At 46.5% G+C, this 15867-nt stretch overlaps 1 protein-coding gene across 6 annotated transcripts in view; it reads right to left on the bottom strand.

Annotated features, from left to right (window-relative positions):
• dnai4 (dynein axonemal intermediate chain 4) overlaps nt 1-15867 on the bottom strand; it is a 116433-nt gene that overhangs the window by 85139 nt on the left and 15427 nt on the right. For all 6 annotated transcript variants that reach the window (XM_067990374.1, XM_067990370.1, XM_067990369.1 and 3 more), the window contains exon 4: nt 8696-8802. In XM_067990374.1, the coding sequence (XP_067846475.1) occupies nt 8696-8802 (107 nt within the window). The remainder of the gene's footprint in view (nt 1-8695; nt 8803-15867) is intronic.

Below are 15867 nucleotides of genomic sequence, written 5' to 3'. Positions count from 1 at the left end.
CTTTATAAATAGAGGCATAGAGTACAAAAGCAAGGAAGTTATGTTGAACCTTTATAAAACACTGGTTCTGCCACAACTGGAGTATTGTGTCCAATTCTGGGCACCACACTTTCGGAAGGATATGAAAACCTTAGAGAGGGTGCAGAAAAGATTTACTAGAATGGTCCCAGGGATAAGAGATTTCAATTACGTGAATAGACTGGAGAATCTGGGGTTGTTCTCTTTAGAGCAGAGAAAGTTCAGAGGAGATTTAATAGAAGTGTTTAAAATCATGACGGGTTTAGATAAAGTAAATAAAGAGAAACTGTTCGCATTGGCCGAAGGGTCGATAACCAGAGGACACAGATTTAAGGTGATTGGGAAAAGAACCAAAGGCAACGTGAGGAAAAACTTTTTTACACAGCAAGTATTTATGATCTGGAAGGCACTGCCTAAAAGTATGGTGGATGCAGATTCAATCATGGCTTTCAAAAAGGAATTGGACAAATATTTGAAGAGAAAAATTTGCAGGGCTATGGGGAAAGAGCAGGGGAATGGGACTAACTGGATTGCTCTTACAAAGAGCCGGCTCAGGCTCGATGGGCCGAATGGCCTCCTTCAGTGCTGTAACCATTCTATGTTTCTATGATTCTATTTCACTCCATCAATGCACAGCTGGTGTGCAACCACAAGAAGAGGTTCATGCAGGTGTGTGCCAGATTCCCTGGGAACTGTCATGATGCTTTTATACTGCGCCAGTCCAACATTCCAGACCTCTTCCTACCAGGAGGCAGACTTAAGGGCTGGCTCATAGGAGACAAGGGATACCCCCTTCAAACTTGGCTCATGACACTTGTGAGGAACCCCACTAACGAGGCACAAGAGCGCTACAATGAGAACCACATGACCACCATGTGTGTCATCGAGCAAGCCATCGACACGTTGAAGATGCAGTTCATGTACCTAGATAGGTCTGGAGGCGCCCTTCAGTACTCGCCAACGAGGGCGTCCAGAATCATAGTGGTTGCTGCATCCTGCACAGCATTGCGCAGCAGAGAGGACAGAGAGGATTAGAGGTGGAGGACAACCAAGCCGCTCATCAATCATCTTCTGATGATGAGAACAGTGAAAAGGAGGAGGAGGAGGAGGACGACGAGCAATATGAAGATGGGGCACCCATCGCCGGACCAGCCGGATACATTGCTGCCCGGGATGCCCTCATATCTCAAAGGTTCACTTCATCAGTCAGACTGAGAAAAATAAAAATTGAAATACTCCAGCCCACTCCCACCACCACCAACGCCCCCACTCCACCCACACCCCACCCCATTTTGCACAAAACAGTCCTTCAACCACGCATACACCCATTGCACATCTGCCCAATGGGTCCAGTCATGTATTGACATTCATCACAAAGTAAATGAAAGGGCAGGTTGGCACTCGGGATGCAATAATAGGCAAGATGTAGAAGTAGAGCTAATCAATAAATTTTATGTGCCAATATAAAAAAAGGAAACTTCACAACAATGTTTTTTCAAACACCCATGTGCAAACCCTAGGTGAATTACAATTGCTTTAACTGACGCTTCTGGCACTTCTACGTAGTGCATACCCTGTGGCTTCAGCAGAGGGAGAGACAGGCTGCTCAGATCCATGCCCTAACTGCTGAGATGCTTTTGGCCTATGACCTCTAGGTTTCAGAGCCCCTGAAGGTCCCGCCAACGACTGCTCCACCTGCACCTGTGCAGCGGCAGACTTGGCCATTGGGAGGCAAGGCAGCATGTTGGGTACTGGTTGAGGGGGATGCAATGGATGAGACGTGGGAGCGCTTTGAGTGGAGTTCCCACTTCCATGTCCCTTTTCGCCATCATTCCTCCCCTGGGCAGCGCCACATCTTTCCTACCACTCTGCTGGAGAGCAGTTTGGTACAAATCAATGACGCGTTGTAAGGCCACGGATAAGGTATCTGTCATCTTGTTTAAGGTGGCACACATCTCCTGCACGGTCGTGGTCATGGCCTGCATAGACTCATTTGAGAGCTGTGCTTGAAGCTCCATGGAGGCAGCCACTCTCTCCATGGCGGACATTCTCGCAGTTATCTGCGACAACAAACCACTCCTGTTGGAGTCGGACTCCTCCATCCTCTCTGCTATTGTGGAGAGTGTGCGTGGCATATTTGCCAGTACCTTGCAAAGTTTCTGCTGTACCTCTATCATTCGCTTTCTCAACGATGGCCTCCGGGGTTCAGCATCTGTGTCCAACTGAGCAGAGCTTGAGAGAAGTGCACCCTCCGACTCTCCACAGCTACCCCTGCTTGTGCTCACTTGTGAATTGTGAATCACCAGGTGAAAACCCAACTAACTGTCTAACAGGACCCACCCAAGTGCGAGTATTTGCGCTGGAGCACGGCTGTATGTCCTGTGATGGTGCACCCTCAGAAGAAACTAGGTCCTGAGGAGTCATAGTCATGCATCTCCGCAGATTCTTGCTCCATGCGTGAGGACCCTGGAAGACAAAAGAAAGCAATATAAATTAGTCCTGGCAAAGTAACAATCTGGACAATCACCATATTCATGCTTCTCATAGTTCAGCCTTTGATGAAATAAAGTCAGCATGTATGTCAGAGATTTTTAAAATTCTGTCACCAGGCATCTGCGAGTTCCTAGTCTCCCCATCTCCGATTGAGAGGGACGCAGATGTGCCACTTATCTCCATGGTGTCCTCATCTGCATCAGTGAGCTGCAAAGTTTGTGGCAGGCCACCTCCAGTCCTCTCCCTCTCCCTTGCGTTTTGCACTCTCTTCTCCTACAAGGGGCGAAAGAACTGTATGAGTGACTGAAGATCACGTATTCACCCGATGGATGCAGTGCATTGGGTGAGGGTGACTATCTGACAGATGCATCGGAGGGTGACTATCAGAGAGATGCATCACATTACATAAGGATTGGGGTGAGTGGAAGCAATGGATGGATACATGGGGAGGTGAGAAAGTGCATGTAAAGTGAAGGATGGGTGCTGCTGAAACTTAAGTGGGTGTGAGGAGTGATGTGATGGAGTACACTTGGCAAGACAATGTGAGGAGAGGGGAGTGTTGTACACCACAGGATATAGATGAATCAGCAACTGTACTCACTTTTCCCAACCTAGTTAGGTCATTAAATTGCCTCCTGCACTGCATCCATGAATGGGCACAATGCTCCTGCTACTCACCTCCAGCCATGCTTTCTTGGTAAGAGAAGCAGGTTTCTTCCTCCCATTACTGTGAAAATGATGTCCCTCCTGCTCCTCACTGCTCTTAGCAATACTTCAAGGGGAGCATCAGTGCTGGCCTTGCTCTTTGTGAATCCATGGTAAATGCCTCCTGGCTCCTCCAAATTCCATTTTTGCATTGGCCCTTTAAACAGTGGACTTCAGATTGCATCATGCATTATTCAATCAAGTTGAGATTGCAGAATCCAACGTGTTACTTCCAGGTTTCATGCATGCAATTCCCCCCTCCCCCCCCAGCTCAGAACCCGCCCATAGCTTTTAAATAGGAAATGGAAAAGAAAAATTTAAAATACATGGGAAAGGGAATAAATTAATAGCTCTTTCAGAGAACTGGCACTGGTGCAAAGGGCCGAAGGGCCTCTTTCTGTGCTGTAAAATTTTATGTTTCTGTGATTTTTCTACTCTCTAAGCCAGGGACATTGTGGCCAACTGAGGCATTTCTGCCGTTGCCCTGGCTGCGATCAGCTAACTCAGCAAAGATCGTGGAATGTATTTGAGTGATAAATGCTTTTCACACTGAAGACAAGACTCCAGCCTTTAGAAGAGGCATATTAAAAAACAATAAATAAAAATTAAACTGTTAAGAGTTCTCTTGAATACCCTTCCAGTACCAATATTGAACATTTTTGAGGGGGACTGATTACTAGGTAATGTTAATCTGCTTCCAATTTACATAAAATACCCACGGGAGAGTGCGTATCTTTGAATTCAGATTTAAGAAGTACACAACCATCTGAAAATGGGTCAGTCATCAGCCCGTGGCCATTGCCACTTGTGGCCCATTTCCACATCATCTTGCTCAGCTGCATACATGCAACTAAATGTGCATCTGGGTCTCCATTCACAGTCTAACCAGATGTGAAATATTGATAATGAGTTGAGATTCAGAAAAAAGCAAGGGAAGGTAAAGTCAGCCAAGCTTCCATCCAACAAGTGAAAAGAATTCTATTAAATTGTTGCAATTTAATAGAATTGTCAACCCTATAGCTTTATTTTCTCTTTGTGTAGGGAAGGTTTGACCTACATTCAACATCTGATTACAATGGTACAATTGAAATCAGGAGCTCATTGAATTAGGAATCACAAATGCAAATCTCCATCTCATTCCTCCGTGATGAGACTTGTTGGAGCATTTCTGAAAGTGGCCTTCAAACCAGACATAGGTGGTATTGTGGCCCTTGATAAAAAGCTGGCAAGTGACACTGATTAGGCTAAAGCTGCCTCTACTCTGCTCAAATAATATTAAATCCTCCATTGGGGGGACACCCTCTTCCCATTATGAAAATGTGAGATTTTAATTTTTCACCTTATCCATCCTTGAGGTTTCTTACAACAAAAATTTGCATTTATATAGTGCCTCTAACATAGCAAAACATCGCAGGAGCGTTAACAAACAAAATTTAACAACGAGCCACATAAGGAGATATTAGGACAGGTGACCAAAAGCTTGGTCAAAGAGGTAGGTTTTAAGGAGTGTCTTAAAGGAGGAGAGAGAGGTAGAGAGGTGGAGAGGTTTAGGGAGGGAATTCCAGAGCTTAGGGTCTAGGCAGCTGAAGGCACAGCCACCAACGGTGGAGCAATTAAAATTGGGGATGCGTAAGAGGTAAGAATTGGAGGAGCGCAGAGATCTCGAAGGTTTGTAGCACTGGTGCAGGTTACTGAGATAGGAAGGGGCGAGGCCATGGAGGGATTTGAAAACAAGGATGAGAAATTTAAAATCAAGGCATTCCCGGACCGGGAACCAATGCAGGTCAGCGAGCACAGGGGTGATGGGAGAATGGGACTAGGATACGGGCAGCAGAGTTTTGGATGAACTCAGGTTTATGGAGGGTGGAAGATGGGAGACTATCCAGGAGAACATCGGAATAGTCAAGTCCAGTGGTATCAAAGGCATGGATGAGGGTTTCAGCAGCAGATGAGCTGAGGCAGGGACAAAGACAAGTGATGTTACGGAGGTGGAAGTAGGCAGTCTTGGTGGTGAAGTGGATATGTGGTCGGAAACTCATCTCATGATCAAATAGGATGCCAAGGTTCTGAACGGCCTGGTTCAGCCCCAGACAGTGGCTAGGAGGAAGAATGGAGTCGTGACTAGGGAACCGAGTTTGTGGCGAGGACCAAAGACAATGGCTTCGGTCTTCCCAATATTTATACAGTCAGGAGGGAGTGGCACTGGGAGTCCTCAACATTGACTCTGGACCACATGAAATCTCATGGCATCAGGTCAAACATGGGCAATGAAACCTCCTGCTGATTACCACCTATCGTCCTCCCTCAGCTGATGAATCAGTCCTCCTCCATGTTGAGCACCACTTGGAGGAAGCACTGAGGGTACCAAGGGCACAAAATGTACTCTGGGTGGGGGACTTCAATGTCCATCACCAAGAGTGGCTCGGTAGCACCACTACTGACCGAGCTGGCCGAGTCCTGAAGGACATAGCTGCTAGACTGGGCCTGCGGCAGGTGGTGAGCGAACCAACACGAGGGAAAAACTTACTTGACCTCGTCCTCACCAATCTACCTGTCGCAAATGCATCTATCCATGACAGTATTGGTATGAGTGGCCATCGCACGGTCCTCGTGGAGACAAAGTCCCGTCTTCGCACTGAGGACACCATCCAACGAGTTGTGTGGCACTATCACTGTGCTAAATGGGATAGATTCAGAACAGATCTAGCAGCTCAAAACTGGGCATCCATGAGGCGGTGTGAGCCATCAGCAGCAGCAGAATTGTATTCCAGCACAATCTGTAACCTCATGGCCCGGCATATTCCTCACTCTACCATTACCAACAAGCCAGGGGATCAACCCTGGTTCAATGAGGAGTGTAGAAGAGCATGCCAGGAGCAGCACCAGGCGTACCTAAAAATGAGGTGCCAACCTGGTGAAGCTACAACTCAGGACTACATGCATGCTAAACAGCGGAAGCAACATGCTATAGACAGAGCTAAGCGATGCCACAACCAACAGGTCAGATCAAAGCTCTGCAGTCCTGCCACATCCAGTCGTGAATGGTGGTGGACAAGTAAACAATTAATGGAAGGAGGAGGCTCTGCAAACATCCCCATCCTCAATGATGGTGGTGTCCAGCACGTGAGTGCAAAAGACAAGGCTGAAGCGTTTGCAACCATCTTCAGCCAGAAGTGCCGAGTGGATGATCCATCTTGGTCTCCTCCCGATATCCCCACCATCACAGAAGCCAGTCTTCAGCCAATTCGATTCACTCCACGTGATATCAAGAAACGGCTGAGTGCACTGGATACAGCAAAGGCTATGGGCCCCGACAACATCCCGGCTGTAGTGCTGAAGTCTTGTGCTCCAGAACTAGCTGTGCCTCTAGCCAAGCTGTTTCAGTACAGCTACAACACTGGCATCTACCCGACAATGTGGAAAATTGCCCAGGTATGTCCTGTCCACAAAAAGCAGGACAAATCCAATCTGGCCAATTACCGCCTCATCAGTCTACTCTCAATCATCAGCAAATTGATGGAAGGTGTCGTCGACAGTGCTATCAAGCGGCACTTACTCACCAATAACCTGCTCACCGATGCTCAGTTTGGGTTCCGCCAGGACCACTCGGCTCCAGACCTCATTACAGCCTTGGTCCAAACATGGACAAAAGAGCTGAATTCCAGAGGTGAGGTGAGAGTGACTGCCCTTGACATTAAGGCAGCATTTGACCGAGTGTGGCACCAAGGAGCCCTAGTAAAACTGAAGTCAATGGGAATCAGGGGGAAATCTCTCCAGTGGCTGGAGTCATACCTAGCACAAAGGAAGATGGTAGGGGTTGTTGGAGGCCAATCATCTCAGCCCCAGGGCATTGATGCAGGAGTTCCTCACGGCAGTGTCCTAGGGCCCAACCATCTTCAGCTGCTTCATCAATGACCTTCCCTCCATCATAAGGTCAGAAATGGGGATGATCGCTGATGATTGCACAGTGTTCACTCCCATTTGCAACCCCTGAAATAATGAAGCAGTCCGAGCCCGCATGCAGCAAGACCTGGATAACATCCAGGCTTGGGCTCATAAGTGGCAAGTAACATTTGCGCCAGACAAATGCCAGGCAATGACCATCTCCAACAAGAGAGAGTCTAACCACCTCCCCTTGACATTCAATGGCATTACCATCGGCAAATCCCCCACCATCAACATCCTGGGGGTCACCATTGACCAGAAACTTAACTGGACCAGCCATATAAATACTGTGGCTCCAAGAGCAGGTCAGAGGCTGGGTATTCTGCGGCGAGTGACTCACCTCCTGACTCCCCAAAGCCTTTCCACCATCTACAAGGCACAAGTCAGGAGTGTGATGGAATACTCTCCACTTGCCTGGATGAGTGCAGCTCCAACAACACTCAAGAAGCTCAACACCTTCCAGGACAAAGCAGCCCGCTTGATTGGCAACCCATCCACCACCCTAAACATTCACTCCCTTCACCACCGGCACACTGTGGCTGCAGTGTGTACCATCCACAGGATGCACTGCAGCAACTCGCCAAGGCTTCTTCAACAGCACCTCCCAAACCAGCGACCTCTACCACCTAGAAGGACAAGGGCAGCAGGCACATGGGAACAACACGACCTGCACGTTCCCCTCCAAGTCACACACCGTCCCGACTTGTAAATATATCGCCGTTCCTTCATCGTCGCTGGGTCAAAATCCTGGAACTCCCTTCCTAACAGCACTGTGGGAGAACCATCACCACACGGACTGCAGCCGTTCAAGAAGGCGGCTCACCACCACCTTCTCAAGGGGAATTAGGGATGAGCAATAAATGCCGGCCTCGCCAGCGACGCCCACATCCCATGAACGAATAAAAAAAAATGTTGGAAGAAATTTTTGCTCATGCAGTACTGGATGTCAGACATGCAGTGTGACAAATCAGAGACAGTGGTGGGGTCAAGGGAGGTGGCGGTAAGGTAGAGCTGGGTGCCGTCAGCGCTCATGCAGAACCTGATGTGTGTTTTTGGATGATGTTGCCGAGGGGCAGCATGTAGATGAGACATAGAAGTCAAATTGTCAAGTACTAAATTATGGACTCCAGGCCACTCGGTCCCAGGTGAGACTGATCAATTTCATTTAAGAGTCTGCATTTTGTGCACTCTCAACTCAATTCAAAGTAGGTGCAGGCTCACTGCAAAACTGGCTCTAATTTTGCATTAATTGGCACTATCGCCAATCTCACTCAGGGATGGAATTGGTATGGGTAGTGTATTTTTAATTACATTTTTTCATCTCAGTTAAAAAAAAAGCTGGTGATTAAATATGATAATAAATTCTTTGAATTGGTATCAGGGCAGTTAATGGGCTTGAGATTGGCAAAGAATGTTTGTCCTTCCATCTGCATCAGCACTTCCCAGTTGCCTGGGTACTGATTCAAGTACCGAAATATTATACCTATAACATTGTACAGAGTATTCAGCAATGATATAAGGCGATAAATCTTACATTGTAGACTTGTGACATCTTGTTGAACACCAGGCTCTACAATTTCGTCCATTGAATCGGAAAAAGTACGACTTGATCGAGAGACACTGCCACTTTCAAAAGTGGACCTGGTGGGTAGTAGAGAAAAGAAATATTTATTTAGAACATGGATTATGAGAGAGCTTTTATTTTAACTGCCAAATGTTAAACATTGGCCCTTAGGAAATACCCAGGCTCTAGCACATTTTGCCCGAAACTTACCTCTCCTATCTCTTGAATAGGCTCATCTGTACCATGGGGTAAGATGAAAATGAAAATTATAAAGCAGATTCTTATAATAAAGCATAGCAAAGAAAATGGGGAAAACACAAACAAACAAACTAACCAAATTTAAAAGAAACATTTAGAAAGTAACTAAATTGAAATAGAATTGAAACGTTTTAAAATTCCTAAAGAATAATGGAATATTACATGGACAATAAGAATGAGGGAAAGGAAATCCAGGGGAAAAAAATGTAAATAGAAAAAAAGATTAAAAATAGTTACTGGGCATCTGAGGGGCAAGGAAGGACAACTGGTTTGAAAGGGAAAAAAGTCCAGTCCATAACATGGCGGTACCATTTCCAAAATGTTTCCTACGAGCCTGACATCACCTACAAAATAAAATATTATTTTCAATGGACAATGGGTGGTGCAATGGGTTAGACCCAGGAAGTCAAAGCTTTTGTCATTTTTGTGTCCTGAAAGCACAAACCAGCAAAGAACAAACATACACATTAAAAGAACTGAGTTGCCTATGCTCCAAGGGCCGAATTATCAGGACTTGGGGGCCACAGTTTAGACATGCTTGGATTAGGCTGATGGGATGAATTCAATTCACTAACACTCAGATAGGATAGCTGGTGTGAGAAATGGATAAATGTCACACAGGTGTGATTGTGGTGCTCCTCTGAGGTTGGGGCTGAGGCATATTTTCCAGACAGAGTGAAAGGAAGTGTTATTATAAATGTAATCATAATGTAGTTGACTTAGGAGTGCGTGATACTGATACTAGTAGCTGGATTCTCCTCCTGTTGGCAGGGTACTGCATGCCTGCATGACTTTGCCGTGAACACCGTGGACCTTCCTCCCAACGCCCTCGTTATCCTTGCAGAGCAGATTAGGAGCTGTAATACCACTCTTCATTTGGTTACTACCACTATGAGGGAGGAAAATAGAGACGGCTGCATCTAGTTAAAGGGCAACATCACTTTTTGAACAGCAGGAAACACAGGCTTAGAAATTGGGCAACGTAGTGCCCAGTTTTTAGACACTACGCAGACACCTAAGGCCCCTTTCCCTAAGGCAGTAAGCGAGCACACACTTCCAACCATAAGTGCGCCACCTGCCATTTTGGTACAGGAGGTAGCACTCGTGTCAGGAGTGCACGCCAGCAGGATTTAAAGCAGCAAAAAAATTATGCGGATAAGGGTCGTGTGCTGCATGCAGGACGCGCTCACCATTTTGGACCACCCCAGCGATTCACCCGCCACGTGCTGACCTCGCTCAGCACAACATGACGCTACCTGGCATGCACGCTCCCTCGCCAGCACTATTTAAAAGGATCATACAGTACCTTAAGGTTAGTTGCTGGTTTACTATTTCTGGCTACTTTTCTGGCAGAGTTCTAGCTCTCTTCAGGGTTCACTTTGTCTGCACAGAAAGAGATTTGGCTGCTTTTGCAATGTTGTTGTTGTTTGCCCCACAAATTGTCTAGCTCCAAACATGGGTGGTCTGGTAGGGCTGCCTCTTGGAATACAGCACGATTGGGAGCAGCAAGGAAGACACCACAGAGCAGGACAAGCTGCCAGAAAAGGCAGGAGGAGGAGGAAGGCACTCGGAAGAGGCCATATCCACAGAGGATCTTGAGGGAGCTCTTCTCCTACGTCAACTTCGCTGACGAGCAGTGTATGAGGCACCTTTGCTTTACCAAGGAGGTTGTTACCGAGCTATGACACATGCTGCAGCCACAACTACGACCTCACATCAGGGCGTGGACAGGACTGCCTGTGGCTGTCAAGATCACCGTCAACCTCAATGTTTATGCCACATGCTCCTTTTGGGCTGTAGTAGGTGACATCAGCAACATCTCACAGTTCACAATACATCGATATATCAGGGAGGTCACCGAGGCTCTATACGCCATGAGTAATACTTACATCTCCTTCCCTATTGACAGAGAGTAGCAGGGCGCGAGAGAACAAGGTTTTGCCTGCAAGGCAGACTTCCCCATGGTGCAAGGTGCCTTTGACTGCACGCACATTGCCCTGAATGCTCCCCATCAACACCCTGAAATATTTATCATTCAAAAGGGATACCATTCCCTCAACATACAATTGGTTTGCAACCACAGGCAGAGCATCATGCCCGCTATCCTGGCAGCAGTCACGACTCTTCCATTCTGCACCATTACTCTGTACAGCCTTTATTCCAACCAATCTGCCAAGTTACAGGCTGGCTATTCGGCAACAAAGGTTATCGCCTCGGGGCATGGCACATGACTCCAGTTAGGAACACGGGCAGAGGCTGCAGATCAGGCCTACAGTGAGATCCACGATGTCACAAGAACATCATCAAGCAAACAACCAGCATGCTCAAGCTAAGCTCCTGCTACCTGGACTGTTCTGGAGGAGCTTTGCAGTACACCTCTGAGCGGGTATCCAGATTTGTGGTTATATGCTGCATGCTCCACAACTTTGCCATCATGAGGGGCCAGCTCTTACCACTACCTGCGAATCAACAAGTTGAGGAGAAGGAGCAGTACGAGGAGGAGGAGAGGCAGCGGCCAAGAGAGCCCCTATCTGCCCGAGCTCTCAGAGTTGAACCGCTCCTCAATGAGCTGGTTTATGTCAAACCTCCCATTCCCCAACAGTTCCACAATCCTTATCTCTCTTCTTACTGCCACTATCAGATTGCCTTCTTTCACTCCACACTTATTGATCTTGCCCTCAATTCACCACAAAGATAAATACCAAAGCCAAATCCAGATCCAAAAACAAATTTATCAAATAAATAATATCATTTATAGAAAAAAAATCACCATTCACCCTTGTGCATTCTCTTAGTGCCTGTCTTGCATGTTCCTTTCCCTACTATAGTGCTCCTATTAGATATTTCCCCAGTGGCTATACCTTGGGAGGTGGGAAGGCTGCTGAGCTTCCATTGAGGACATTCCAGATGGCCTTGAAGGACTACCTTGAGCAGCTCTGGTCCTAGAGGACTCTGCTGCAGACTGCATCATCTCGGCCTTTGCTGCAGCAGTCTGGGCCGGCTGGCTGAACGGCACCAGCAAGGGCACTGGCGGAGTGGCTGGCAGGGGAGCAAGCATGCTGTCATCATGAGAGAGGACAGCAAGTTCCTCTCCCATCGTGACAAGGCCACACTCCTGGGGCAGCGGCTCAGCACACCTAGTGCTCTGCTGAAGAGAGTGCTGGAGTGATGTGATGCCCTGGAAGCCCCTTTTAACAGTGGCTCCCCACAGCCAAGGTGACAGCCATCTGAGCTTCCATGGCAGCAGTTTGCTAATGGAAGCAGTCAGGTTTGTCATGAGACGGTCCATCATGGTGGGTTCCACTGCTTTATCGATGAATCTGACCACTCATTCCACATTGAAAAGAATGGGCTCCATGATCTGCGTAAAGCCTTGCGCCAAGTTGGAAGTAGACTCCTCCACACTCCACGACATTGCCGGAGAGCTTGCGCACAAGCTGCCCAGTGCAACAAGCCCATTAGCCTTCTTCAGTAGCCTGTCCCATCGAAGTCGGCATTCGAGTCCTCTGCTGAAGAACTAGTATATGACCTCACCCTCGGCAAACTGGCACCTGTGGCGTCCTATCCTCCCACCCTAGTTCCTGCGCACTTGTGCCCGGTGAGTCACCACCTCCTCTAATCTAACCTCTAAGGTTATGTAGGGACGTATGACAGATGTCAGGTTGATAATACAAGTGAGAACCACACTGAGTATAGATAGGACAGGGGATAAGAGAAAAAGGAAATAAGAGGGACAAAGAGTATGAGAATAGATTGGCTACTAACATAAAATGGAATCCAAAAGTCTTCTATAGGCATATAAATAGTAAATAGTAAACGGGTAACAAGAGAAGGGGTGGGGCCGATTAGGGACCAAAAGAAGATCCACGCATGGAGGCAGACGGCATGGCTGAGGTACTAAATGAGTACTTTGCATCTGTCTTTACCAAGGAAGAAGATGCTACCAAAGCCACAGTAAAAGAGGAGGTAGTTGAGATACTGGATGGACGTACTAGAAAGACTGGCTGTACTTAAAGTAGATATGTCACCCGGTCTGGATGGGATGCGTCCTAGGTTGCTGAGGGAAGTAAGGGTGGAAATTGCAGAGATGCTGGCCATAACCTTCATATCCTCCTTAGATACAGGGGTGGTGCCAGAGGACTGGAGAATTGCAAATGTTCAAAAAAAGGTGCAAGGATAAACCTGGCAACTACAGGCCAGTCAGTTTAACCTCGATGGTGGGGAAGCTATTAGAAACGATAATCCGGGTCAAAAGTAAGAGTCACTTGGGCAAGGGAGGATTAACAAAGGAAAGTCAGCACAGATTTGTTAAAGGCAAATCGTGTTTGACCAAATTGATTGAGTTTTTTGATGAGGTAACAGAGAGGGTTGATGGGGGCAATGCGGTTGATGTTGTAAAGTGGGAGAAAATAAATTGAGAGAGTAAACTAGCAAGAAATATAAAAACTGACAGTAAAAGCTTCTACAAGTATATAAAAAGAAAGAGGATAGCTAAAGTAAACATTGGTCCCTTAGAGGATGAGACTGGGGAAATAATAATGGAAAACAAGGAAATGGCAGAGGAATTGAACAGATATTTTGTATCTGTCGTCACAGTAGAAGACACTAATAACATACCAATAATAGAAGAAAATCAAGGGGCAAAGGGGAGGGAGGAACTAAAAACAATCACTATCACTGGAGAAAAAGTACTAGGTAAACTAATGGGTCTAAAGGCTGACAAGTCCCCTGGACCTGATGGCTTGCATCCGAGGGTCTTAAAGGAAGTGGCTACAAAGATAGTGGATACATTGGTTGTAATCTTCCAGAATTCGCTAGATTCTGGAAAGGTTCCAGCAGATCGGAAAAACCGCAAACGTAACACCCCTATTCAAGAAGGGAGTGAGACAGAAAGCAGGTAACTATAGACCAGTTAGCCTAACATCTGTCACTGGGAAAATGCTAGACTCCATTATTAAGGAAGTAGTAGCAGGACATTTGGAGACTCATGACACAATCAAGGAGAGTCAACATGGTTTTATGAAGGGGAAATCATGTCTGACAAATTCTTTGAGGAAGTAATGGGCAGGGTGGATAAAGGGGAACCAATGGATGCAGTACATTTGGATTTCCAAAAGGCATTCAATAAGGTGCCACATAAAAGATTACTGCACAAGATAAAAGCTCATGTTGTTGGGAGTAATATACTGGCATGGATAGAGGATTGGCTAATTAACAGAAAACAAAGAGTCAGGATAAAAGGGTCATTTTCAAAATGGCAATCTGTAACTAGTGGGGTGCCACAGGGATCAGTGCTGGGGCCTCAACTATTTACAATATATATCAATGACTTGGATGAAGGAACAGAGTATCTTGTGGCCAAATTTGCTGATGATACAAGGATAGGTGGAAAAGCAGGTTGCGATGAGGACACATAGTGTCTGCAAAGGGCTATTGACAGGTTCAGCAAATGAGCAAAAATTTGGCAGATGGAATATAATGTGGGAAAATGTGAAGTCATCCACTTTGGGAGGAAAAATAAAAAAGCAAAATATTATTTGAATGGGAGAAATACTACAAAATGCTGCGGTATAGAGGGATCTGGGTGTCCTCGTACATGAAATACAATAAGTTAACATACAGGTGCAGCAGGTAATCCGGAAGGCAAATGGAATATTGGCCTTTATTTCTAGGGGAATGGAGTATAAAAGCAGGGAAGTCATGCTACAACTGTACAGGGTGCTGGTGAGACCACACTTGGAGTACTGCGTACAGTTCTGGTGCCCTCATTGAAGGAAGAACATACTTGCATTGGAGGCAGTTCAGAGAAGGTTCACAAGGTTGATTCCGGGTATGGAAGGGTTGTCTTATGAGGAAAGATTGAACAGGTTGGGTCTATACTCATTGGAGTTTAGAAGAATGAGAGGAGATATTATTGAATCATACAAGATTCTGAGGGGACTCGATAGGATAGATGCTGAGAGGATGTTACCCCTCATGGGGGAATCTAAAACTAGGGGGCATAGTCTCAGAATAAGGGGTCGCCTGTTTAAGACGGAAATGAGGAGGAATTTCTTCTCCCAGAGGGTCGTGAATCTGTTGGCCAGGGGCTGCAGTAACCGGAGACATCAGCTGCTGACACACAGGCAAAAGCAACTTTTGAACTGAAGTAACCTGAGTTCAGTCGCTGGCCTGAGCTGGCTGGAACCGGTTTGAATTAGCTAAGTTTTGTGAAAGACAACAGGAGATGTGATAAGACACAAGTCCTTATTTAGAAAAGGAGTAATGAGGTAATGCTACCTAAGTCCTTGGGACAGAGCCAATGAGGAGAAGACACAGGCTAGGCGAGCAAGCCTAAACCAAAGGGAGAGAGACAGCACAGCTTGAAGAGATAAGATTCGGAATAAGAATGAAGAATCTGGGGCATGGAGCCAGAGCAAAGACTCCGGAGACCAACCATCGCGGAAGTGGAAGAACCTATGTCAGGGACGTAGAGACAACGGCGAGAGAGAGAGAGAGAGAGAGAGAGAGAGAACGGAACGCCTGGCCAGCGTCAGCTCTCCTTTTCGGGTATTATCCTTTATATTCTGTGACCACTCAGGGAGTGTCAGAGAAACCTAGTGGGTGTGCGTTTAGATCCTAGTTTGGGTATAAAACTGTATAACCTGGTGCAAACTGCATGTCTATATCTAACCAGACGTATAAGCTATATGTATATGATCTAACAGCGTGAATAAAGCAAACTGAGAGTTAAGAGAGAATTGACTCTTCTCCTCTTTGTACTAAGCCAATAACCGTAACCCGTGACCTCCGGTCAACATATCTTTGGAATTCTTTATCCCAAAAAGCTGTGGAGGCTGAGTCATTGAATACATTCAAGACTGAGTTGGACAAATTTTTGATCA

The sequence above is a fragment of the Heptranchias perlo genome, chromosome 9 (genome assembly GCF_035084215.1).
Source record: "Heptranchias perlo isolate sHepPer1 chromosome 9, sHepPer1.hap1, whole genome shotgun sequence".
In the NCBI taxonomy this organism is placed as follows: domain Eukaryota; kingdom Metazoa; phylum Chordata; class Chondrichthyes; order Hexanchiformes; family Hexanchidae; genus Heptranchias; species Heptranchias perlo.
The sequence above is the reverse complement of the archived record's forward strand: the minus strand, read 5'-3'. Positions and strand labels throughout refer to the sequence as shown.